The following is a 26,095-nucleotide window of genomic DNA, read 5'->3' on the forward strand; positions in this document are numbered from 1 at the left end:
TACAGATTTCTTACGGACTAGTGGATTTTTCTTATTGAGACTGGCATGTGGGCCCCGCATGTCATAATGCTCAACTTAACAGTCAATCTAACAGAGTTGGCTACTGTGCCACGTCGGGCCAGTCCTGTCATAATCGCGACTAAATTTGGCTGAACCAGTAAATAGTGGAAACTGATGGTATTTTGCAACATACTACCCTCAGGGCATCTTCAATAGTTTGTATGTTAGCTTGTGGTAAAATATACCATGTCATCAACCAATACCTTAACATACAACAATTCCAATGGATTGTATCTAGTTTGCCCAATAGAATGTAAGATAATAAAGGCCTGACCGGAGCTTGTGCAAAGGGTGTTGGTTCATGTACATACAACCTTCCTTTCTTTTCTCATTTATTATATGCCACATCATCAAAAAAATTATGTGGCAAAGTTTACCAACAACTATCTTACAACCATTGAAGATGCCCTCAGTGGTAGTAGGCATCAATCAAACATAACATAATGTGATAGTTTTTTGAAACCCTAATCCGAATTGTGGTGGTTTTTGTACTCCAGTTACTTTCTAATCATTGTCACGCCCTATTGTAGGGATCACGTGGGCTGAGAGTTGACTTGCATTCCGACTGGTCAATGTGGACTGGATCGTCGGTGCTTGCTGAAGCAGCTCCTTCCGATCACAAGCACAATGATTGCTGAAGCAGCTCCTTGCGATCACAGTCGAAATGATCACCCAACCCATTCAATGTGGGCATATCTTAGAAAATTGAAGTGATCATTGCTCATGCTGTCAATCATAACATAACATGAAGACTGCAAGGCAGTAGTACTATATATTACCAACTAGTATAAATCACAATCCCATGTCCCCAAGGCCTGAAGCTTATATGAAGGCTAAATAGTTCATCATGAGATAAGAATCACCCCATTCCAAATTGATTGGTGTAGCATCTGCTTCGGTAGCGTCTAATGAACAAACATGTCACTCCATCGCCTCTGTGCTGAGCTGCAGTGTGGGCAGAAAAGCCATGGCCTGGCCGTCAATGGCGAGAGTCTCTTCATCGGCCATGAAGCACTTGGTGGCGAACTTGACGCTGCCCAACAGATATATTACTATCAGTTTCCAGCAAACACAAGGCTAGAAAGAAGATGCAAAATGGTGCCAGGTAGTAGTAAGTAGTACATGTGCCTTGCGCCGGCGGCCTTGATATGGAGCGCCTGCACCTGCGCGACCACCTCGTCTCCGACGTACACCGGCGCCGCGAACTTGAGGGACTGGCTCGCGTACACGGCCCCAGGCTGCATCGCAACGCGAAGAAGCACCCGTCAGAGCAGGGTGGGATCCCGTCGACCAGGCGCCATGCCCACCACCTGTTCGGCGGAATGCCAAAGAGAGGGAGGGAGGGAGGAAGCATACGAAGTGGGATGCGATGAGGGCGGGGAAGAGGAGGCGACGAGCATGCCGTGCACCACGCGGCCGCGCTGGAACCCGCCCGTCCCGCGGGCGAAGGCGTCGTCCAGGTGGACGGGGTTGCGGTCGCCGCTCACCGCCGCGTACGCCGCCACGTCGTCCTCCGTGAACCGCCGCGGACGCGCGCGCAGCGCGTCGCCCGCCTTCAGCGCCGCCGCTGGGGCGGCGGTGGCCGCCGTCGCCGCCGTGCGGACGAGCAGAGGGGCCGCGCGGGCGAGGCGCATCCCGGCAGCTTCCTTCTTCTTTTCGGAGGGTTTTTTTCCCTTCTTCTTTCCGGAGGTGAAGGGCACGAGCTGCACAAACGGGCTTAGTAGTCCCTCCGCGAGAGTGCGTGCATCGCCGCCTGCTTATCGCGGCCCGGCCTACCCATCCGCTGCCGTGCGACCCGGCCCAAGAAATCGAAATGACACCAGTAAAAAAAATGAGGGCTGAGGACTGGAGTGATACTTGGCACGATCAGAGTACAGAAGGCAAAGGAAATTGCATTCAGACTTTGCAGTGTTCGTGTACGTATGACAGTATAGCAAACATTTTGTCTTACTTTGAGAACCAACAGTATAGCAAATTTTGCTTGCTTCAGACACTGATGCGAAACTGACATCCAAGGTATATCAGGTAGTGGAGTACAGATGTGATGTTCATCGAAAAAGAAATGCAAGGGCTGCCTCAATCTCCTCCTCAGGCGCCAATGGAGCGAAGCAGGTGGAGACAACGAATCCCGGCTAGCAAGATTACGAAAAAAGCTAGTTTCAAAAGAAAAAACATTCCTGTCTCAACGTGCGCTGCTGCAATTTGATTATACCGTTCACATATATAGTAAGATGCAGATACGACATCACGGTACATTACCCCTTTATGAGGCAAGATGGGCAAGGCCGTCCAGAAATTAAACTAGACAAACATGTTCGCGATGTTCAAACACAATCACAGAGAGTGCTCATGTCGCTAGTCCAGACAGGCCTCGAGACTTTGGTAACGCACAGCATCTGGACACAAGTTGCTCTGGAGGTAGCACTATAGCACCAGCTCCTCAGTCTTCGTCTCTTTCAGGAGGGAGGCCACAGGGAAGCAGCATTTTCTGCAAGACCAGAAACAAAAGGTTTTAATAATTTATAGTAAAATACATTGTTGATACAACAGCTTGTAAATAAGTGGACAAACATGCAAATGGAGAAACTGTGGTATGCTACGTACGGCGGGCGACTACCTCATATACTTGTAAATACATTAAGAACTTCAAACTTGCTAAAGCAGATGGCAATAGAATGAACTTGTGATGAAACACATGAACAGATCAACAGTGCCACGACCATAGCATAGGTGTTCAAATAGAAAAAACTGGGTACGACAGGTTGAACTTTTTCTTTAGTTTGAGTAGAAAGATTGATTTAAACATTTTGCCACAAGCCTGCAGGACGATAAATATAGCGGCATTTTTCTCCATCCATGTGCATGTTTGCGCCCTGAGAAATTTTACTTGCAATTTTTATCAGAGAGCAAAGACTCCATTATAGATAGACACTGTGGCACTGGGGTACTAGAGTACTAGTAGAATGATTAATACCACAGTAAAATGGGAAAGATAAATCCTGGCATTAGATAACTAGCTTGGCTCTCAGCAATTCATATAGGGGGGGCTATGCAGCAATTCAACCACTGTTACTGTACTAGATATCTCAGGCTTATCCTAAAGAAATTATGGCTTCGCTTCTCTTCTTCCTGGTGATGGATATAGTCCCGATGGCTTTGCCCAAGTATGGCATAGAAGTCAAATAGGATATCCTTCAAAAGAGAATTTCATGTGTGAGCACCTTGCCTCTTTTACGGCAGAATGTACACATGGTTTTAAACTGAAGACTATTTAACAGTAGATCGTAAAATGTGTGTTTAACAAAATGCAGCCAGCTAGACTTGAATTAATGTCTGCATAAGTTTGAAAGCAGGAAACAAACAATTTAAGCTGCAGACCAGTCTGTTTTGCTTTCGCCATTTAATAAAAAGGACATTCCATCCAACATTTAAATTTGGACCATTTAGTTGATATATGGAACCTCTTCAAGCTACATTTTCCCCCCTCTGAGCATTCTGAAACGACACTTATTTATAGACATGAAGTGTCTCTCATATCACTTGAAGAAGTTATGGAACCTGTGTTCATGCAAGGGGGTGTATCTCACATCTATTTATAAACATGAAGTAACTCAAACTGTCACACATCTCTAAAATATTGTTTGGCAGCATGGAAACAAAATAACTTCAAGCTAGATTCTGACCGCGATGTATTATTGCTCAGTAGAGAAACCCTGCCCAGCAACAATTTGCAGCAACAAGATGGTATTTAATGAGCTTGCAATGTGTGATACACTATAACCGCGCTTACAAGGTACATGGTCATGATAAAAAAAATGCCAGTTATGATACAAAGAGATGCTCCATAAAAAACAGTGAAACTGCTTAAGTAACCAAAGCAAGACTAGCATCCCACGAGTGAAAGATTAATGCAAATCAAGTAACATAATTCAGTAGTGATACTAGTTTTAATTTACATCAACGTGTATACAACCGTTCAGTCCTACACAATTTGCAGCTAAAACTCAGTACACAAGTTAAGATACATCTGTTTCACACATACCTGCATAAATTCGTAACGCTCCCTTCCAATAGATTCATTCTCAGCAATGGAAAAATATGCCAGCATTGGATAGTGTCCAATGTAAGATGCATAGCTGTCTCTTTGAATGTTTACAGCCCATTCACTGCAATACAAAGACATGTTAATGGTTAATATCCTACCAGACCATGGCAATCAAGAACAATTCTTACCATTTAGCTAGCTAATGCAACATTTGTAATACAAAAGATGAGATACTTACAATCTGGTCAGGTCAGCATGCCCTGTTCCGACATATTTGGCTTGGAGATGCTCGAGTTGAGAATTGATGTTGAACCTGTCGCTAGCCTTCAAAATGGTGGTTTGCATTAGAACTTACAAGCGATGCAGTTAAAATGTAAAAGTATGTTACTAAAACCGTAAAACGACAGCATATTAGAAGACTATGGCATAGTTGAAGACTTTAAGCTGAAGCAAGCTAAAGGACGACAAGTGACCACTCGGTGATCTGGTGATATTAAACAGAGTTACTCAAAATAAGAAAATTGAAAAAATGAACATCATGATTCATGAGATTGCAATTCAAAACATACAACAACATGTGAGCTCTAAGACTGGCACCGTGACTACTCGAAGCTGACCATTGACACAGCACGAAAAGGTAAATGTATCAGCAAGTGCTTTGGATATTAAGAGCATATAGCACAGGTTTTAAGTTTATCAATCATTTCAGTCAGCCGACAAGAATAAATCGACCCAAAAAATGTTCGGAGGGAATTAATTAAGCAACACCGTTGAATATTTTGGAGAGAATAAGCAACACAGAGAGATTGATCAGGGACTGCTGACCTGCATGGTGGCCGACGAGTATGGCCCTGGCCCTGGATGGGAGAGCCGGGGACCCCGGAATCAGATCTGCGGGCGGCGCGAGTAGAGAGCGAGGGCGGTGGTACTCGAGGAGGGGGGGGCGGGGAGGCGGCGGGGGTCTGGGAGGGTCGCTGGGGCGCAAGACGAAAAGGGCGAGGGATGGCGCCGGCGGGTGCTCGCGGAGACGAGGTGGCGGTCGTTTCCGGCGACGGAAATCTCGAAACCCTAGCTGGGCTCTGCTCGTCTGGTCGGGGCGCACTGGAGAAGTGGAGAAGGAGAAGGGAGCTGGTCTGCTGGTGGGACCGGTCATAGAGACGGCACAGTATGTTTTTTTTTTGTAGACAATAGAGACCGACACAGTAGGAATCGCCTACGGGACACGGGAGAAGCCTAGCGGGCCAGCCCATTTATCTGTTGTCGTTACCTGCACACCCTCGTCCTCGTTCGCTATGGGTTCCGTCTGGTTTTTTTCTCTTCTTTTATTTATGCTTCGGTACTCTCTTTTTTTCAAAGTTTTTTTTAGTTTTTTTCTAAATGTATCTTCGCTTCCCTTTTTGTTTCCTTTGTCGGCTTTCATTGGATTTGTTTTATATCTGCTTAACATTTTCCAAATATGTGTTTACCACTTTTTACAAAAACATGTTTTAAACAAAAAAAATCAAAAACGTGTTGAAACATATCTCTAATGATAAAAAGCCATTTCTTTTTAACTATGCAAAAATTCTGTACATTGTAGAAACATTCTTGGAAAATGTCACGAACACATTTTTGAAACGGTGAAGATATTTTATGTTAAATCACTCCTATTTTTTGTATGTATGATATTTTTTATTGAATTGCACTAACATTTTTTTAAACATTTGTATAAACCTTTTTAAGTGTCGTGTACAATTTTGTATGCAAATGTGCGACATTTTATAATTGTACCGGTATGCAGGCCTCACCTCCGCAGACGAGCATGACACACGGCATGTCATGTATCAGGCATGGCCTTTAGTCGTGTGTCGGGTCGGGCCCATTGCACGTCGGACACGCATGCTCATGGGCTGGCCCGCAAGAAATGGCTCGTTTGACCAACTGTAGTTGTACATAGGAGTGATTCTAGTAGAGTCGCCCTATCAAAGCGATCATCATAATAACCATTGGTATATTGATTTAAAAAGTTGGTATAGCAGAATCATAATCCCATGCTCCACTATCATATGAACATGATTGACATCAATGGCTATACAAGCATGAGCATTCTAAGCATCAATTATTCATCTTCATGTTCCTAGAATTGCTAAGCACAACTGCAAGAAGACCAGTTGTCCCTTGCTAACTTGCTATGGTAGGTCGGCAGTGTCGGTCTGACGTCACGGAGGAGGCAGCAATGGTGTATACTACAGACACCCTGCAGATTGGAGGCAAGCCAGCGAGGGAAGGGGATTTGGCTACAACTGTGTGCCCGTGTGGCGACATGTTCGGATACGAGATCAATGGCAGCGTTAGGTCTACCGTCCGCCTTTGTCTTGATAGGAGAAGAAGTGATGAGAGCGTGGCTGCTGCCTTGCTAGGCTCAGCTCAATGAGCTGCTGTTTTGGACCTCAAAATATAGAAAAAAATGACATGATAAAAAAGCTTAGAATTATGGGTGTGCCACGGCCCTCCCGTGCTCTCACATGTCAAAAACATAACATAAACACGCATTGAAGTTGATGTATATATGAAAAATCCAATTCAGCCTTTTTTAGGGGTAGCATGCCTTACTTTATTGATCGAAAGTTCGAGTCACCGGTATTACAGAAATTTCATGAGGATTCATAAACCACAAATGGCGTCCCTCATCTAGATGTAAAGCATGTTTTGTTAAACTATGTGGCTCCATATTGGGGAGCCTCTTGGGAGCATATGCTCCTGCCCGCCAGAAATGTTTTTTTGTAAATGTCATTTTTTTAGAAGTATGTGTTCGTTGTCACACCCAAATGCTACCTGCAAAGTTTTAGTGAAGAAGCTTAAGCATTTTGACATGTACGAAAAAAATTGAATATCAAATGTTACATTTAATTTTGTTTTTTCATCGAAGAAGCACTGCTATCCCGTTTTGCATGAAAATTGTCAAGATTTGTTAGACTAAATGAGCATCCACACAAAAAACAGTATTTTTGAAATTTATTTACTATTTGTTCTGAATTTACTGTTCATCAGGGAGCATATGCTCCATAGAGCCAAAAAAGTCCCTCATGTATATATGTTCTTTTGGATACCCATAAATAAAAAGTCAAATGTATCAACTATATATTATGGAAATAAAAGTCAGTTCCAGGCAGGAACAAAAAGCTTACACACACCATGTCGCTGTGCAGGTAAACATGTCATGTGCTAAATGCATTGAACTTGATCTATATATATTGTTTTTGATACCCCAGAACAGTGAAATAAGAAAAATCAAAATATCAACTATTCTAGAAATAAAATGTCAGTTGCAAGCAGAAATAAAAAGCTTTTATGCACAGTAAATAAAAAGAAGTTAAATGTATCAACTACTATTTGCCGCAACGTTTTATATTTAGGAATGGAGGTAGTAGAAGTCATGTGCTAAATGCATTGAACTTGATTTATACTAGAGACTACTTGCAGTTTCTAAATCCTTCAGCTACAGGGATTCAGAAAAGTGTATGAAGCATTTAGCTGAATGAAGACAGAGTATTTGTGATTTCGATCTGTCGGTTTCTGCAGCCTGAGAGTTTGAAAACATAATGACAATGAGCCTCGCATGCATACCACAGGTGTTGGGCGTCATTCGGAGTTAGATGGTAGCAGGTGTTGTGGACATGTCAGTCATAATTGGTGTGTTCACCGCCACAATTTAGAGAAGAATTGGAGAGACCACAGTACGTCTAGTGTGTCTAGTGTCTGTTGAAATGATGGATGTATAACATATTGATTGACTAGTGCCCGCAGCATTTGCTGACCTGGATGAAATTCAGCCAAGTGCTCCTAAATTTTAGTTTCGTTCTAGTGATCAGGTTGCTCTGTTCAAGTAGTATGTTTCATAAATTTCCCTCATGTTGATTCCATGTTGGCAAGTGCGATTTGGATGCTGGGTAACTATATGAATGATTATCATGCTAGTAATGTGCGAGTTATTGGACAATTCAAGAATATTTATCAACTTTGAAACTAGATTTCTGCTGTAGGATGTGTTCGCCAGGAGGTACTCACAAGTACTTCCTAATTTGAACTAAAATCATGACACTTATTTTGGAACAGAGGGAGTAGTTATCAATTCCAAAACTAGAACTTATTCATCCAACCAACCATGTCACTATGACTGGGTAACTACAGCTGTGAGATAACTGTAGGATATAGGTAGATAACGACATGATTACCGCAGCTGATGGATCTAGCGAGAATCACTGATATTCATCTCGGCATCGGACAGGGTACCGTGCAAATCGTCCCACAGCAAGTCTCCCCCTCATCCGCCATCCACCACTAGCAAAACAAAAAAGTTTTAAAGGTCGGACTAGTGACCAAACCGATCAAGCACTCAGTTTGCCAGTACCCTGACATGCCTATTTCACCAAACTTCTCTCCAAGAGATCGGTCCACAACATGTGCACAAGCGCTTTCAAAAACTTGCCATCTGTGCAAGATGTGATCATGGACTCGAAGCTCCAACTAACAGCCACAGCAGTAAATGTGCATTTGATGACAGCTCCTTCAGAAGTAGCAGCAAAATCGTCCTCACATACATGGAGCTTTGTGTATGAGTTGTTGATTTATCCCCTGGGTCTCCTCCAAAAGAGCATGATATATATCTAACTACTAAAATCGAATTCCCATTATTGGCCCTCATTTTTTATGTCAGTAAGCTTCAGAACAGTTTGGCTCAATTTGAAAATAGTGAAGTTCTGCAATACATTCAGAACAACACTGATTAAGCACAAAAAATAACAGAAGACAGTAAACATAAAGTTCGCAAGATACTTACTGTTGCACTTGATATTAGTATGACCGCTGCCGCAAATTTTGGGAAGGCTGTTGCTACCACGAAACGCTAGAATTAGGAGCCTGTCCTGCAGGTGGCTCTGCTGGAACTATTGATGTATTTGGGGCTGCACTGGCTTCCTTTGTAAATTCAAGGCAATGATAATATGTTTCTCGTATTGAGGAACTTTGTCCCTCATGTCAGGCTGGATACTACTCTTGCTAATTTGCAGCATTTGTAATACACGGCCCAATATTATTTTAAAGCTCTTCAGTCTATCATACTGCTCAGATGGTATTGGAAGTGGTATAATGCTGTCAATATGCTGTAGCTTCACACATATTTTATTGAACAACTCACTGAGTTCTGCAAAGTATTGGTCCTTCTGTTAGAGTTATAATATAAGTCATGTACCCCTTTGTATTTATCCCGTTGTATAAGGGGTTTCCTGCATATGTTCCACACCTGTACATGTATATATATCGGCCTATGGCCTCATGGGAATACAAGTTGCATATTTCCTAACATGGTATTAGAGCTAGGTCAATTTTTTGCACGCTGCAACTCGTGCTGTTGATCCACCTCGCTGTGGCCGCTGCGACTACCCTATCTGTGGCCGCCGCTCCTTTTTCTCTATCACCGCTGCCTCTCTGCGCCTGCTGATCCCCCCGCAGGTCAATCCCAGCCGGCGCATGTCCCCTCGTCCAGCCCGCTCGTGATCCATCCCAGCCAGCGCGCAGGTCAATCCCACGCGCTCCTCTGGCCCCGATTGAGCCGACCGACTGCTGCTGATCTCCGCCGCCAGGAGTACCGCCCGTCGCCAATCTTCGCTGTCCTCGCGCCCTCGCGCCCTCGTCAGATTCTGCCGCTAGCCGCCGTTCCGTTTCATCCGCTCCTGTGATTCAGATCGAAGTTGCCACCTTCCGTCAGTCCAGATCAAGCAGCCGCCGCTCCAGTCTTCCTGTCGCACGCAAGCTGCTGCAGATCGAGACTCCTATAGTCTGCCTCAAAAAAAACAGGCACGATGTCTCAGTCCTCGGGTTATGTTGCTGTCCCTCGCTGTCCGGTGATCTTCGATGGTACTAACTACACTCCTTCCTTCAGTCAGTCCTTCCTTCAAGATTTTTGCCTGCAGATCTCTCTCTTCAAAACATATATATCTTTCGGCAGTTCACTGGCTTCATGCGCATTCACATGCGTGGCATTCGTCTCTAGGGTGTTCTTTCTGGCGAGGTCTGCTGTCCGCCACGTCCGGTTCCTCCGGTGGCTCCTATTCCGCTGACTCCACCGGTTCTTCCTCCGGATGCTAATCAGGCCGCCAAGGATGCGGCTAAGCTTGCTGATGAGGCTGCTGATCGTGCTTATGATGAGAGAGTTTTGGCTTATGAGGAGGCTCTTCAGATGTATCATGGTGCTCTGTCTGTTTACACCCAGTGGCTTGATGATGATGCTCGTGCTGCAGCTGTTCTCACTGCTAGTGTTTTGCCTCAGTTTGCTTCTGAGTTTCTGGGTCTTCCTACTGTCTTTGAGATGTGGACCCATCTTCGTCAGCGCTATCAGCCCTCTGGTGATGCCTTATACCTTTCTGTGGTCCGTCAGGAGCATGCTCTTCAGCAGGGCGACTCTACTGTTGATGACTTCTATGCACAGAGTTCTGCTATCTGGCGCCAGCTTGATTCTCTCCGCAGTGCTGGTTGTCGTATCTGCCCCTGTTGCCAGGCTGTCCAGGCCAATTTGGAGTTTCATCGCTTCTATGAGTTCCTGTCTCGGCTCCGTAAGGAGTTTGAGCCCCGGCGTGCTCAGTTGTTTGCTCGTGGCCGTATTTCTCTCATGGAGGCGCTTTCTGAGATTCGTGCTGAGGAGACTCGCTTACGTGGTGCTGGTTTGCTGGAGGTTCCCTCTGTGCTCGCTACTCGTGCTCCTACGCCACCTGCTGCACCGACCCCTTCTCGCTCGAGTGCTCTGCCGCTCTTGCCCACTCCTTCTGGAGGCTCAGGTCGCCCCCGTCCACACTGCGACTATTGCAACAATGATGGTCATCTTGAGTCTCAGTGCTACACGAAGAAGAAACACCTGCGCAAGGCGCGATCATCATCTTCAAGGACTTCGTCATCTACCTCGACAACTTCAGCCATTGCTTTGACTGGCCAGGATATTCTGAGACTTAAGCGTCTGCTCGCGGCTTCAGGTTCTTCCTCGACGGGTACTGCTGGTTCTGTGACTGATGCTTCCCGCACTGAGCAATCACCCTCTGCACAGTCAGGTACATCCCCATGGGTTCTGGACTCTGGAGCTTCTTTTCATATGTCTTCTCATTCTTCCACTTTGTCCTCTCTTCGATCACTGGATTCTCCTGTTCATGTCTTCACTGCTGATGGTACTCCACTTTCTGTTGCTAGTAGAGGCAATCTTACCACTCCTTCTTATTCTGCTCCTGATGTTGCTCATGTTCCTCGACTTGCCATGAATCTGTTTTCTGCTGGTCAACTTACTGATTCTGGTTGTCGCGTCATCCTTGACGTTGACTCTTGTTCTGTCCAGGACCGTCGCACGCACACTCTGGTTGGGGCTGGCCCTCGCCGCCGTGATTCTCAGGGTCTTTGGGAGTTGGACTGACTTCATGTTCCTTCCGCTGCCACCACCATTGCCAGTTCTTCCGCTTCTGTCGCCTCCGTTACTGGTTCCTTCCAGCAGTGGCATCATCGACTTGGTCATCTGTGTGGTTCTCGGTTGTCTTCTTTAGTTCGTCGAGGTCTTCTGGGGTCTGTCTCAGGAAATGTCTCTTTAGAGTGTCAGGGTTGTCGTCTTGGCAAGCAGATTCAGTTACCATATTCACATAGTGAGTCAGTGTCCAGGCGTCCTTTCGATTTAGTCCATTCTGATGTATGGGGTCTGGCCCCTTTCGCTTTGAAAGGTGGTCATAAATACTATATTATTTTCATAGATGATTTCTCTCGTTACACATGGCTTTATTTCATGACTTCTCGTTCTGAGGTGTTGTCTATTTATAAGCATTTTGCTGCCATGGTTCATACTCATTTCTCTTCACCCATTCGTGTTTTTCGTGCTGACTCCGCTGGCGAGCATATCTCTAAGATGTTGCGTGGTGTTCTTGCTGAGCAAGGGACTCTCTCTCAATTCTCTTGTCCTGGTGCTCATGCTCAGAATGGTGTGGCTGAGCGAAAGCATCGACATCTTCTTGAGACGGCTCGTGCATTGATGATTGCTGCCTCTCTCCCGCCTCATTTTTAGGTTGAGGCCGTCTCCACATCCACCTATCTTATCAATATACAGCCTTCCGCTGCTCTACAGGGTGGTGTTCCTTTCGAGCGACTTTTTGATCGTTCTCCCGATTATTCGATGCTTCGCTCGTTTGGTTGTGTTTGCTATGTTCTTCTTGCCCCTCGCGAACGCACCAAACTGACCGCTCAGTCTGTTGAGTGTGTCTTCTTAGGCTACAGTGATGAGCATAAGGGCTATCGTTGTTGGGATCCTATCAGTCGTCGGATGCGTATCTCTCGAGACGTGACTTTTGATGAGTCTCGTCCCTTCTACCCACGCCCATCTTCCTCGACTTTTTCAGTGCATGATATCTCTTTCCTCACTTTTCCTGACTCACCTATCACCCCCGTCGAGCCTGTACCTCTCCATTCCACTTCCTCTCCTTCTCCACCTCTAGTTGATTTGCAGCCACCATCCTCCCCGGTCTCCTCGCCTAGCATGTCACCGGGTTCTCCACCTTCATCTCCGCTGACTTCCTCCCCGGTCTCCTCTCCCAGCATGTCACCGGATTCTACACCTTCATCTCCGGTGACTTCTTCGTCGCCACCCCTCGATTCTACCTTGACGATTCCTCCTTCTATTATTCCATCTTTTCCTCAGCATTACACTCGTTGTCCACGACCAGTCGATGCCTCTGTGGATGAGTCGTCATCTTGCTCTCAGCCTATTTATGGCTTGCGTTCTCGTCCTCGTCCGCCTGTTGATCGCTTTGGATTTCCCACCGCTGGTGCTGCTGTTCTTGAGCCGGCTTCTTACCGTCAGGCTGTTGTTCATCCTGAATGGCAGTTTGCGATGGCAGAGGAGATTGCTGCTCTTGAACGCATTGGTACCTGGGATCTTGTTTCTCTTCCTCCGGAGTCCGTCCGATCACTTGTAAGTGGGTCTACAAGGTTAAGACTCGCTCCGATGGTTCTCTTGAGCGTCACAAAGCTCGTCTTGTGGCTCGTGGTTTCAGCAGGAGCACGATCATGATTATGACGAGACTTTTGCTCCTATGGCCCATATGACCACTGTTCATACACTTCTTGCCGTTGCCTCTGCACGCCACTGGTCTATATCTCAGCTTGATGTTAAGAATGCCTTTCTTAATGGTGAGCTGCGTGAGGAGGTGTACATGCAGCCACCACCTGGGTATTCTGTTCCTGATGGCATGGTATGTCGTCTTCGTCGCTCTCTCTATGGCCTTAAGCAAGCCCCCCGCGCCTGGTTTGAGCGCTTTGCCTCTGTGATCACTGCTGGTGGTTTTTCAGCAAGTGCTCATGATCCAGCATTGTTTATTCACCTTTCTCCTCGTGGTCGGACTCTTCTTCTTCTCTATGTTGATGACATGATCATCACGGGGGATGACCCCGAGTATATTGCCTTTGTAAAGGCCCGTCTTAGTGCGCAGTTTCTTATGTCTGATCTTGGACCTCTTCGCTACTTTCTTGGGATTGAAGTCTCTTCTACCTCTGATGGCTTTTTTATATCCCAGGAAAAGTATATCCAGGATCTTCTTGCTCGTGCTGCTCTTACTGACGAGCGCATTGTTGAGACTCCTATGGAGCTCAATGTTCACCTCCATGCTACTGATGGTGCTCCTCTCCCTGACCCGACGCGTTATCGTCATCTTGTTGGCAGTCTTGTCTATCTAGCTGTCACTCGTCCGGACATCTCTTATCCGGTTCATACTCTGAGTCAGTTTGTCTCTGATCCCACCTCGGTTCACTATAGTCATCTCCTTCGTGTTCTCCGATATCTTTGAGGCACGATCTCTCACCGTCTATTCTTTCCTCGCTCCAGTTCTTTACAGCTTCAGGCCTATTCGGATGCTACGTGGGCTAGTGATCCTTCAGATCACCGTTCACTTTCTGCTTACTGTGTTTTTCTTGGTGGTTCTCTCATTGCCTGGAAGACGAAGAAACAGCTTGCAGTTTCCCGTTCGAGTGCCGAGGCTGAGTTGCAAGCAATGGCTCTTTTAACGGCAGAGGTGACTTGGTTACGGTGGTTACTTCAGGATTTTGGTGTTTCTGTCACTACACCGACTCTGATCTTATCTGACAGTACAGGTGCTATCAGCATTGCGCGTGATCCTGTGAAGCATGAGCTCACCAAGCATATTGGTGTTGATGCTTTCTATGTGCGCGCTGGTGTGCAGGATCAGATTATTGCTGTTCAGTATGTGCCTTCCGAGTTATAGTTGGCGGATTTCCTGACGAAGGCCCAGACTAGAGCACAACATGGCTTTTATCTCTCCAAACTCAGTGTTGTTTATCCACCATGAGTTTGAGGAGGGGTGTTAGAGTTATAATATAAGTCATGTACCCCTTTGTATTTATCCCGTTGTATAAGGGGTTTCCTGCATATGTTCCACACCTGTACATGTATATATATCGGCCTATGGCCTCATATGAATACAAGTTGCATATTTCCTAACACCTTCAACATCTTAATCTGTCAACAACAAAGACCACATACACGCATAAATTTGGTGCAGAAGCTATATATATAGAGATGAAAACAGAACAGCTAGTAGACCATGGTTTGTCATTAAGTCAGCGAATATGGCACTGGCAAGATATTTCAAGTAGCTTTTAGAAGCATACAAATCTAAAACAAAATAAGAAAATATGATGCCCATTAAATAAAATAAAAATTGCTAACTGCCTTGAGGCTTTACTATATCTGGATACTCTATATGGTTGTATGTTCCATACACTGCATTCATATTGAATTCTGTATACAAATAATATATATCTTACAAGACGACTACCAGACTGTAGTGCATCTACACGCTTGCTGTATGAAACTCCCGAAGAGGAATTTGTTGGTATACACACCAAAAAGAAAAAGAGATGGGCAACATGAAGTGATAAAAGGCCCCAACATCGAACATATGGCGTGTTGTTTCATCTTCGAACAATCGGGCAATCTTAACCTCTTTGTTATAGGGGCTACTGCCTACGAATTTTAGGAAGTTCCAAGGAAGGGAGTGCCAAAAAGGATGATATCAGTGCCATGTCTTACCATTAGATATATCTCCTCTTGCCAATAATCATCTGCACCTGCATGGCCTGTTTGAGAAGTAGAGTCCGTGGATGCTGCATAAAAAGCAAGGTACTCGAAGAGTATCACGATACAATGAACAAACCAACAAATAAACAGCTACATGTACATTGTAGGATGGAATGCAGGGGCAATTGGAAAAGTTGTGAACCAAATCAAACAATCACAGAAGATCAATATGGTGAGCTTAGTCATCATGATTACTACACGGTAGCGCTTTTCCAGAAAATAAGAAATCCAATGTGCTGAAGAGAAATCACGGAGATCAGTAAGGTTCATTTAGTCAACATGATGATTAACATGGTACTGGGTCACTGAACATCGCAATATATAATTCCATCACTAACCACCGTAGTTCAGGCAAAAGAAGAGTGAAATGCAGTTTTGAAGTTTTAGGACTAACTTTACACCCCTCGATAGTTCTAGGACCTGTGACGCATTTCACTTGTCAGAAAACGTATAGTTGCATATGAATTATGAATCCGGTTGTCATCTTCAAAGAAGTTTCAAAAAGATTTAAAGCTAGTTCATGTAGCACAAACATTAATTTTAGTATGAGTCGTACTTAGGGCAAACCCAGTGCAGTGATGCCGGTTGTATCTGAAACATGCCACCTAGGCAAGGTCCAAATACCGTTGGGGAAGTCTAGTCAGTGAGGAAATAATAATTATTTTTCTCTCACAGAACATACTAAATGGCAGCTCCATTAGATACAATACTTAAGATATAAGCCATAGGAAGAGTTGTATCTAAACACATATTTAATGAATATGATACAACACAAGATACACTGCAGCGGGAGTGCCCTAAGAGTTCAATAAGAGTTAGGATCCAGGAATCCAGGTTGTAGTCTAGTAAGGACCTTGTAATATAGTCCAACATAACTGTTAGCACGAGAATAAAGGGTGTTGGGCTCCTGATGGGCAACGCACATTTTCCCCCAAACTTTTCTATGTAAGTAGGCAAAAATAATGAGAGGCCAGATCAATAAGCTAGCTTAAACTGCACAAGGAATGTAAGGCCACAACAGGAAGATAGTGAAAATAATGAGAGGCCAGATCAATAAGATATAAGAACATGGAGAAAAAATATACGAGAACAATAAGAGCATACGATGAATCCACAAAGAAAATATGTGTGAGAACTTACTACTAGAGGAAACTTCTTGCTGATCCATGTTATTTTGTTGCAAGAGCATGCCTCCTGAAGTTTGATTTCTTTGCGGCATGGAGGATTGTGGCTGCATCCCTAATTGTTGTTGTAGTTGGTTAGGCTGAGACTGGAACTGCGACATAAGATGTTGTGACTGTTGGAGTTGGTTGTGTTGAGACTGAGGTTGCATCAAACCCATTGGAGGCTGCTGAGCCTGCTGTTGTGGTTGTGGTTGCTGAGCTTTTGTTTGTAGCATATGCACATGCTGCATGCTTAACACATTAAGCACAGTTCCAAGAAGCTGCTGCTGCTGCAGAATCCACATGTTTGCCTGAGAGCCGGATTGCTGTGGCTCATGCAAAGACACATACTGCTGGTTCAACATTTGTTGTGTTTGTTGGACATTCAAAAGATTATTTGACTGAACTGGTAGCCTCTGTTGCTGCTGCATCTCCACAGCACCATTCTGTTGACCAATTAGCTGATTTTGTTGTAAATTTGGCTGCTGTCCCATCAACTGCTGTTGTTTCTGTTGTAGAATATTCGGCTGTTGATGAATGGAGCCTTGTGCTTGTTTCTGCTGCCTCCAAACAGATTTTTGAGGTTGCTCGAGTAATGATTGCACAGAGTGTTGTACGGAATTCAATTGATTATGTTGATTAAAACTCTGAGTAGCCGACTGCATGGCCATTGGCTGTGTCTGTGGAGCGGTGGACTGCCCAGGGTGAAGGCCAGATGACATTTGCATCATGGATTGCTGTGAAGATTGCATTTGTGTTGGCTGCAACAAAGATTGCTGCTGCTGGATATGCGGTTGCAGTAGTGAATTATGCTGCAATTTCTGCTTCATCAGCATTTGCTGTTGCTGATAAATTAATTGATGAGATTCTTTTTGTTGTTGCCTTCCTGCCATTTGCCTTTGTGCAGCATAAACATCTTGTGAAGTGCCTTGCGCCAAGCCATTATTCATTATGTTCTGTGGCATGAAAGACACATTCTGCATCGTTGATGTTTGGTTGACACCGGGCAAGTTCTGCCCGATGTTAGTGAGTAAAGAAGCTTGTACAGACGTATACGTATTTGGCTGCCAGGCTGTTGCTGAGACATTGCAAATTTGTGTGTGTATGAGATTAGAATTACTTCAAAATAATTGACATAATTTTTTATTTTTCCTAATCAGAATAATACATGAGCAAAAGAAAGGAGGTAATTTTTGGGGGGATTTATGGTTAAAGAAGAAAATAGGAGTTCTTTTGAATTTCAAGTATTCAGTTTCACCAATAAGATACGGAGACTTGCTTCACATTTGGAATTACACAAAAAGATTTTTCATCGGAAAGAGGTCTGCGAGACTTTTGGGAAAACGTCGATATTTGCTGGCTTATTTGGCAAAGAAAAATAGAGTGCGTTATAAGAAATTAATCGATCAATTGAATATTCGGGAAGGAAATTGCTGATGTCTGTGCTTGATTACTGCCTTGTGGAGGAAGTCCAGGAGTTGTTTTAGAACAGGTAGCATATGTTTTTCAAGAAAGTATCTTGTGAACAAAATACATCTTGTGGAAAGCTGAGAGGCAAGTCACATTTGAGTAGTAGCAAGGAGAGAAAGAACATAATTCTACAAAGAGTTAAAGATGGTCCGATGTTACTGTAACTTAACGGTCGCAACATTGCAAACTAACCCCAACATAAAACTAAGTTACATTTAGGCCCTGTTCTTTTGCGGCTTACAAAATAAGCCACCTCATCCCAAGCTTCTCCCATAAGCTGGCTAATGGGAGAAGCTGGGGAGTATAAACCACCAAAAGAACTGGCCCTTAATCTACCATATGATATAATCATTTCATGAGTGTAAATTGACATCCAAGAGAGGATGATAAATTGGATTAAATTGTGCAACAATCAGTTTACTGTATATGGTACCTTGCCGGAGTTGTTTTGATTTGGAATCACATGAGCATTTCCAGGAGCCTGTTGTGTCTTCGACTCCATAGAGAGCATTTTCAGAGAAATCTTCCAGAAATAATCAGACTGAGTAATACAAAAAAAATGATGTAAAGTTCTATGCCAAATTACTAATAGTGGCTTGCAACCAACAGTTCTTCTACGATTAGCAGTTTAGCACGGTCGAGAAGGTATTTCAGCTTTAAACATTTGAATTCAGAAAATGTCGTCTAAGCAGCAAAACACACTATACCTCAAATAAGCGATATGAACAGAAAATCCAAATCAAAATAGTGACAGTTTGCCCCAACTTTATCAAATAAACAAATATTCACCAGAACTGAGTTAGGCAAAATGATGAAGAGCAGACTGCTCCTAGGTTTGCCACAAATAAGTCTGATGGAAGAAATTCAAAATGAAAATAATGAGATGGCACACCGCAACCAAACAAATGCATTGGAGTTTTTTTACCATACCGAAGACCATTCAACCAAGTGAAGGAGGTATTAAGGTATTGTTTGATTTTTAGTCTGGGATAAATGATTGTATACCGTTGTGTATCCATCCCATGGACTTGGGGTTGTACTATAGTTTAAACAGAGATAGTTTTATTTCATCTATAACAGATTCTGATGGATGGACAGATGGCATAGAAACATGAATTAGAAGAGCAACCAACTGAAGACAGTCAAGGTACAACACTACAAGATTCAACATGTGATGGATGATAACCAGGATCATGATCAGTGTTTTGGTCTATCGTTTATGTAACATAACATTAGAAATCTATACTATTAAAGGGGGGTTGCTACGTCGTCGTTTCACATACAGTCATTAATGCAAAAACAATTTGAAAACCGAGGGCCGAATCGATTTGAAAATGAAGCCATTAATGCAATTAATTAGGTCCATATAAATAGGGATTTTTTGTGTCAAATCTATTTGAAAACCAAGCCATTAATGCAATTAGCTAATTATAGTCAGCGGTTAATTAGGTGTGTAGATAATTAGTATTAGAGATATTTTCCAACCATATGTCCCCTAATAGTATATATTTTCTCCAAAACAGCCCATAATCTACCGCTTCGCATGCACCCGGAATAATTAGTCACCAACATCGTCACAACACAGTCAACGACGCCACCGCGGCCGAGGACAATCGGTCACACGACACCGCTCTTCAAATATTGTTTCATCTCATAGCAATGCACAGGTATTTAGTTAGTACAATAAATTATGAACTTAGATTTTGTGTGTATACTAAGTGCGAAAATGCTAAAATAACTGGACGTTAGCACACCCATGGCCCCTGTTCAAGTCCCGGCGGCACAGAAAATTGCGTTAGTTCCCAAGCATGAGAAAAAATAGGATATGGTGTAGGTGAAGAAACCTCCTTTTGTAAAGGTAAAGAAAACTTTTGCAGCTAGGGCGCAAAATAGTAAAAAATATGTGATCTGCTCCGAAGGTAGGTTAAATTACCTCATTGGTTGCTTCAGTATAGATCTTCTGTTCAAATCGCACGGCGGTTTTTTGAGGATCGTTGAGTCCCTCTGGCTCAGATACTGGCAGACGCGTCTTCAGAGTCTCCATCCTACACGCATATATAATGCAAAATATGAATACGTTGGGGGATGCATTGCTTTTAAACCGCTGTGAGCAAATGTGAGATGTAAAGTGGAACGAGCAGGCAGAGCAGCCAAGCCAAGGATAGATCTCCAATTCTCAGTCATATACTCCATCCATTCCTACAAGGAATGTGGAATTTTCGTTTTGCTAAGAAGGACCAAGGAGATAAAAGCGCCCTCTGTCGAAAAAAGGACCATGGAGGAGTCATGACTCATGACTTGTGATCATGTGCATGATATCATCCTTGGGAAGGAAACATACGAGGAGCCCTAGTTTCAGAACAAAACTGCATCCCGGAACAGCACTGGTAGAATGGTTTACCCTGGGTGATCAAACGACGAGACATGACAAACCTGCGGCTCTTGGTGAACAAACTTGTGTCAAATTGTTCAGAGCCAACGAAGTACGTACTCATTAAGCTGGATGCAAATCAGGGGGGTTTTGACTAGGAAGGAATCAAAAGGAGGCAGCAGAAACTGGGAGCAGCTAGATTGACGACGGACGAATCTGTCGGTGCCGCTATGGATCAAAGCAAGTATATACTAACCAGATCAGCTGTATTGGAAACTTACTAAGAACGGTGTGTTCTCGGTTAAGTCTATGTATCTGGATGTCATTAACTCTAGCGTTGTCCCTTCCTCGATTCACGTTTGGAGAGTAAAGGTTCCCTTACATATCAAAGTGTTTATGTGGTTTGTGTATAAACAAGTCATTTTGACTAAGGATAACCTGGCAAAACGCAACTGGATGGGCTCATCTAGGTGTAACTTTTGCGATCATAACGAAAACATCAAACACCTTTTTCTCGATTGTCCGTTGGCTAAGATTCTGTGACGGTCGATTCATATTGCGTTTAATATTAATCAGCCCACCTCTATCAACATGTTATTTGGAACATGGCTTGATGGGTTTGATTCCGATACTGCAAGACACATTCGTGTTGGCGTTTGTGCTTTACTTTGGGCAGTATGGAACTGCAGAAATGATTTAGTATTTAACAGATCAACAAACATTCACTTTTTGCAGGTTATCTTCAGGGCCACGACATTCATCCGTATGTGGTCGCTACTCACTCCGACGGAGGCCAGGGAGCGTTTGGTTACTGCGTCTACCCGATGGAAGATGGTAGCACGGGATATTTTCAACCGGTTTGGATGGCGGTCATGTAATAGGATAGGCATGTAGTGCTCCTATTGTGTTTGCCAGCCGGTTGTGACTTTGGGTTTTAGCTCTTTCGAGCTTTTTGTTTATCTTCGAACCTCGATACTTGGCGACTTTGTTACTGGACTTTGTTTTTAATAATATGAGCCGTATGCATCTTTCTGATGCAGAGGCTGGGGTAAACCCCCTTTTCGAAAAAAAACATCAGACGGATCGATGGAAAAAACAGACGGAAAATTCCTCTCTTTTTTCTACGTGGGAAACTGAAAAAGCAATTAGAGGAAGGGGAAAGCAAATCAAACAATATCAAACGAAAGTAGGGTGGGTCCCTACATACATACATCCTCTCGACGATCCTGCTGCGCGCCTCGGGCTGGAGCTGGGCGCGCCAATCGCCTGCTCCGGTGGGGGGCGAGTCAACGGCGGCGGCGGGTCCGACCCTTGGGTCGGCCGCCCGTCGGTGTCCATGGTTCGTATCGGCGATTCCTCGTGTATACTGGTTAGGTCACGAGGGGAGGGAGAGCCGCCCGCATCCGCTTCTGCCTTCGCCATTGGATGGAGGTGGTCTCGAAGGTGGCAGGCCCCAGTGAGGTGGTTAACTACCGCCGCCGTCTCGTATCTCTTTTCTGATTTTTTTTACACAAGCATACATTGTTCCCAAATGAACCTCAGCGTACCCTATACCCGTGAGCACCTTCGAGAGACCGAGATGACATAGCAATCAGCGAAAACGTCTCCTCTAACTAAGAAAACTTTCTCACGAAAGAATGATCAAAGAGTACACAAGTGGAAGAGGCCGGAGGCAAGACACGTAAAGCTAAATGTAGATGCCTCCTTCCATGCAGATGAAGGCTCTGGTGCTACTGCGGCAGTTCTACGGGATGACAAAGGGCGATTTATTGCAGCTGAGTGCAGGTATATTCAGTTTGCAGCGGACGTCACTACAACTGAGGCTATGACGATGCGAGACGGCCTAAGCTTGGCAAACTCATTGGGCTTTAACAAGGTCGAAGCGGAGTCGGATTCCCTAAGCGTTGTTAATTGCTGTCAAGGACAAAACCAATGGTGGGATGCAGCGGCGGCGGTTTTTGCCGAATGCATTGATATAGCAACTTTGATAGGAAAGGTCATTTTTTTCTCATTGTTTTCATGAAGCAAACTCAGTAGCTCACGAGCTAGCTAAATTCAATTTTAGTACTAAGTGTGAGACTAGTTGGACTAATGAACCACCTGGGTTCTTAGTTTCAAATGATGTAATATTGATTGATTAATAAAGCTAGCCATGATGGCCTTTCCTAAAAAAAAAACTAAGCGGACACCGTCGGAAGCTTAAATAAATCTAAAAATAATATACCAATGTAAGTCTAGGCTTGAAGCCTGGTGAGCTGGGCATATCACTGTTTTCCTAACCATCCAATCACATATTAATTCACACTCTTTACTGAATCTATAATACCGACATAACCTAGATCCTAAAGAAAAACTAGTTTTTTTACACACAGACGCTCATACATACACATATACACCCACCTCTATGAACGCGACACACCTACCCCTATGAGTATCTCCGAGAGACCGAGCTCGCACATCATTAAGTTCAGCGACTTATCATTTTGAGATTAACGAAGTTGTCACAAACGCCTTCGTAGTCGAAGGAACTCTCTTCTCACTGAATGCACATCACCGAAAGACCTGAAATAAATTTAGAAAAATATTGAGTGATAATTTTTGCTCTGAACTTGGTAAATGTTTTAGAAATTCGACTTCCAAAACACTAATACCCCTTATATTTTGGAGCTGATGGAATATTTAGTTTGCCGGATGGTGGAGATGATAGAGTGTGTTTTTATTTATAATGCGATGATTTGATGGGTCTTTCATGATGTGATTGTGTGTTATACGCTAATCAACCGATATTTATGTGGATTTTTTTTTGCATCGGTTGCTGCATGCAGTGTCGTAGTCGGCTAGCTCCACGCCCAGGGCCAGCTTCAGAGCTACAGTAGCAGACAGTAACATTTTATCTACAGTTAACAAAGCAATCTACTGCCACGCCCCGGGCCAGCCCTTGTTGCCCGGGGCCTGGCTACGCCACTGTGGTTGCATGTACTATACTGTTGATACAATATCACATGGTGGCATTTTTTTTCAGATGATGGAAGGGTGTGCAAGATTGATATGTTTTTATACATGTTTAGAAAATTGTTGGCATGATCAAAATCATAAACCAAATCCAAATTTAATACCACAATTGGATGGAGTAGAAGATATATTCTTTCTGATACCCCGAATAATGAAATAAGAAACCAAAGCATGAAACAAACTTTTATCCACAGTGAATTAAAAAAAGTCAAATGTATCAACTATTCTAGTCTAGACATACAGTAAAAATCAAAAGGTCAGCGAACATAGTGAATTAAAATAATTGAATGGGAGAGCTCCTTGAGAAATTGTCGACCTAGTCAAAATCAACTGATATAATTCTAAATTGAAGATCTCAATTAATTTTATGGATTTAAAAATTAGAAAGCATAATATATAGTATAAAAGAATTGAACGAGAGAGCTTTGAGAAATTGCTGACTCGGTCAAAATTGAATGACCCAATTTTAATTGAAGACCTCAATTAAATATGTGGTCTTTAAAAACTATGAACCACATACAAATATGTGCTCTTTAAAAATTGAATGACCCAATTTTAACTAGAACAATTAAATATGTATTCCTAAATATAAGTCTTTATAGAGATTTCACTATGAATCACATACAGATGTATGTATGCATTTTAGAGTGTAGATTCACTCATTTTGCTCCGTATGTAGTTCATAGTGAGATCTCTATAAAGACTTATATTTAGGAATGGATGGAGTAGAAGATATATTCTTTCTGATACCCCGAATAATGAAATAAGAAACCAAAGCATGAAACAAACTTTTATCCACAGTGAATTAAAAAAAGTCAAATGTATCAACTATTCTAGTCTAGACATACAGTAAAAATTAAAAAGTTAGTTTTAGACGGACATAGAGAAAAAGCTAATGCACACCGTGTCGGTGTGCAGGTAAACATGTCATGTGCTCATGTCAAGGAAATCACCCTTGAATGAGCAATGCCATGATGAAATCACAATTATTGATTGTTCATTGTTTTTGAGATAGTCACCATCCATGCTGAATGGTGAACACAAAGTCTAGAAACCAGCTTATAAATCGGTCTGGGTCCCTGTTCGTAAGCGGTGTGGTACTAATATACCCGACATCGGATCATTCTCGCGTTACCCTGATACTGGGCCAAACTGAAGGCCCGGTACAGGGAGGAAAAGAGTGGACGCGCCAGACCGTCTGCCCGAGCCTGTAGTAGACTTCTGGAGTGTAGACCGGCGGCGGCCGGGGAGGCCGGCGAGGCGGCGCCGTGCGTTTTCCGCCTGGCCCTTTTCGGTAGTCGGCACTCGGCGTGTGTACCAGTCGGGGCATCTGCGGGCTCTCGTGTGGACGCCATGGCCGCAAGGTGTTCGACGTAATGATCCCTGCTTCTGATGGTGGCTCACAGGACCCCATCGAGAGACTTCTTTCGACAACACATGGGCAAGGTACAGAAAATGTATTGCGGGTTATAGTTCTGATGTGTACCAAGAAGAACTTTACGCTTGACCATAATACAGTGTCTGCCGCTGATCTGCATGCAGACTGCAGGCACTATGAAGGTGCAGAGTGAGACATGGAGTTGCCTTGTCTTCTCATCCCGAAAGGAATTACCTTGAGTGGTGGGTGATGAAGGGATGTTTTCTTGCCAGCATGCTTTCTCATCTTCTTCCCACTTGTTTCAGGAATCAGGTGAGAGCACTATGTCCCCTGTTGTGATTGTTGTCGCAATTTTATGGTGTTTTCTAATTGAATAGTAGAACATATCTGTTGAATTTAATTTGAGTCAGTATAATGACTAATGTTGTGTCCATCCGTTTGATTCATGCTAGAAGCTTATGCATTTGGTAAATAGGCACCAGACCACCTGAATGCATTAACCAGAGCGAAAGTTGTATAGGGGCACACAAGCATGAAGCATGTGACCTTCTCACTAAGCATGTGAGGACAGGTATTGCTTCCAAGACATAGCAACGATCTTGTCACTACGTTCTTTAAACATACAAGTCCAAACAGTGCGGTTAGGGTGCAAACAACATAGTCCATGCAACCCACATTCCTGAACACTTTGCAGTTGTGGGCATTTCAAATTTCCAAGAAGTGGCACTGAGAGTTGTTTCTGCAAAACAATTTAGCCTTATTGAGATTGTCCTTGATGAGCCACCTGAATATCACAGATGGGGGCATATTGGATGGAGGAGAAGTCGTGTTAGTGGGCTTCGACAATAGGTTATTAGAGAACATGGGTGACGATGACGAAGAGTTGGGGACAAGGTCTCGCCCTCATGATGAAGGCCATTTCTGCAGCCAATCTAATCTCTGAGGACACTGTTGAGAAGGATTGAGGTTTTTGCCCATGCAAAGGATGACTTCGATCTAGGCACGCCATTTAGGTGCGAAGCTGTGGTGATGAAGAATTAGAAGGAGAGACAGCCAAGAGAATTTTTTTCCAAAAAGGAGGAAAACCCCCAGTCTCTGCATCGATTGATGCACACAAATTATTTATATTATTAAAACAATGACAAGCATTCAAACCGATCGACTTACAAAAAAAAACCCGGGGCCATCCACATTGGACCTGCCTCACAGTTGCATCTCCACTATGTTGCAGATAAGTTGGGGGACAAGGTGTCGCCTTCGCGACAAAGGCTATTTCTGCAGCCGATCCAATCTCCAGGGATACTGTTGAGATGTATTGAGGTTTTTTCCCATGCAAAGGATGACTTAGATCTAGGCACGTGTTTGAACAAGTTTTTTTTTCTCAATTTCGCTTTTTTTCACGAGGGAACAAGAGAACCAGTTTTCCGGAAAATCTTAAAATTTA

The 26,095-nt window shown here is 43.7% G+C and overlaps 1 protein-coding gene and 2 pseudogenes across 2 annotated transcripts; all 3 read right to left on the bottom strand.

Annotated features, from left to right (window-relative positions):
- Positions 1–365: 365 nt before the first annotated feature.
- LOC125525425 lies at positions 366–1,837 on the bottom strand (annotated as a pseudogene).
- Positions 1,838–2,238: 401 nt separating this feature from the next.
- On the bottom strand, positions 2,239–5,254 carry LOC125525437 (uncharacterized protein At4g14342). 2 transcript variants are annotated; one of them, XM_048690457.1, is made up of 4 exons: positions 4,931–5,249; positions 4,344–4,429; positions 4,103–4,226; positions 2,239–2,548 (listed from the first exon to the last, which is right to left on the bottom strand). In XM_048690457.1, the coding sequence occupies exons 1-4, from the start codon at positions 4,934–4,936 to the stop codon at positions 2,501–2,503; spliced, it is 264 nt and encodes an 87-aa protein (XP_048546414.1). In that variant the 5' UTR covers positions 4,937–5,249; the 3' UTR covers positions 2,239–2,500. The 2 variants fall into 2 exon arrangements, with proteins under 2 accessions (XP_048546414.1, XP_048546407.1); XM_048690450.1 differs by lacking the exon at positions 2,239–2,548 and adding an exon at positions 2,562–3,252 and having other exon boundaries at positions 4,931–5,254.
- Positions 5,255–8,775: 3,521 nt separating this feature from the next.
- LOC125533042 lies at positions 8,776–21,783 on the bottom strand (annotated as a pseudogene).
- Between the last annotated feature and the right edge of the window lie 4,312 nt (positions 21,784–26,095).

The sequence above is a fragment of the Triticum urartu genome, chromosome 1 (genome assembly GCF_003073215.2).
Source record: "Triticum urartu cultivar G1812 chromosome 1, Tu2.1, whole genome shotgun sequence".
NCBI lineage: Eukaryota > Viridiplantae > Streptophyta > Magnoliopsida > Poales > Poaceae > Triticum > Triticum urartu.

Bases quoted from the DNA above. Each gene is read 5' to 3' on its own strand.
- LOC125525437 (XM_048690450.1), bottom strand. The intron at 4,227-4,343 runs GTAAGTATCTCA...TTTGTATTGCAG, and splicing joins CATGCTGACCTGACCAGATT to TGAATGGGCTGTAAACATTC. The intron at 3,253-4,102 runs GTATGTGTGAAA...TCTCTTTTGAAG, and splicing joins AGCGTTACGAATTTATGCAG to GATATCCTATTTGACTTCTA.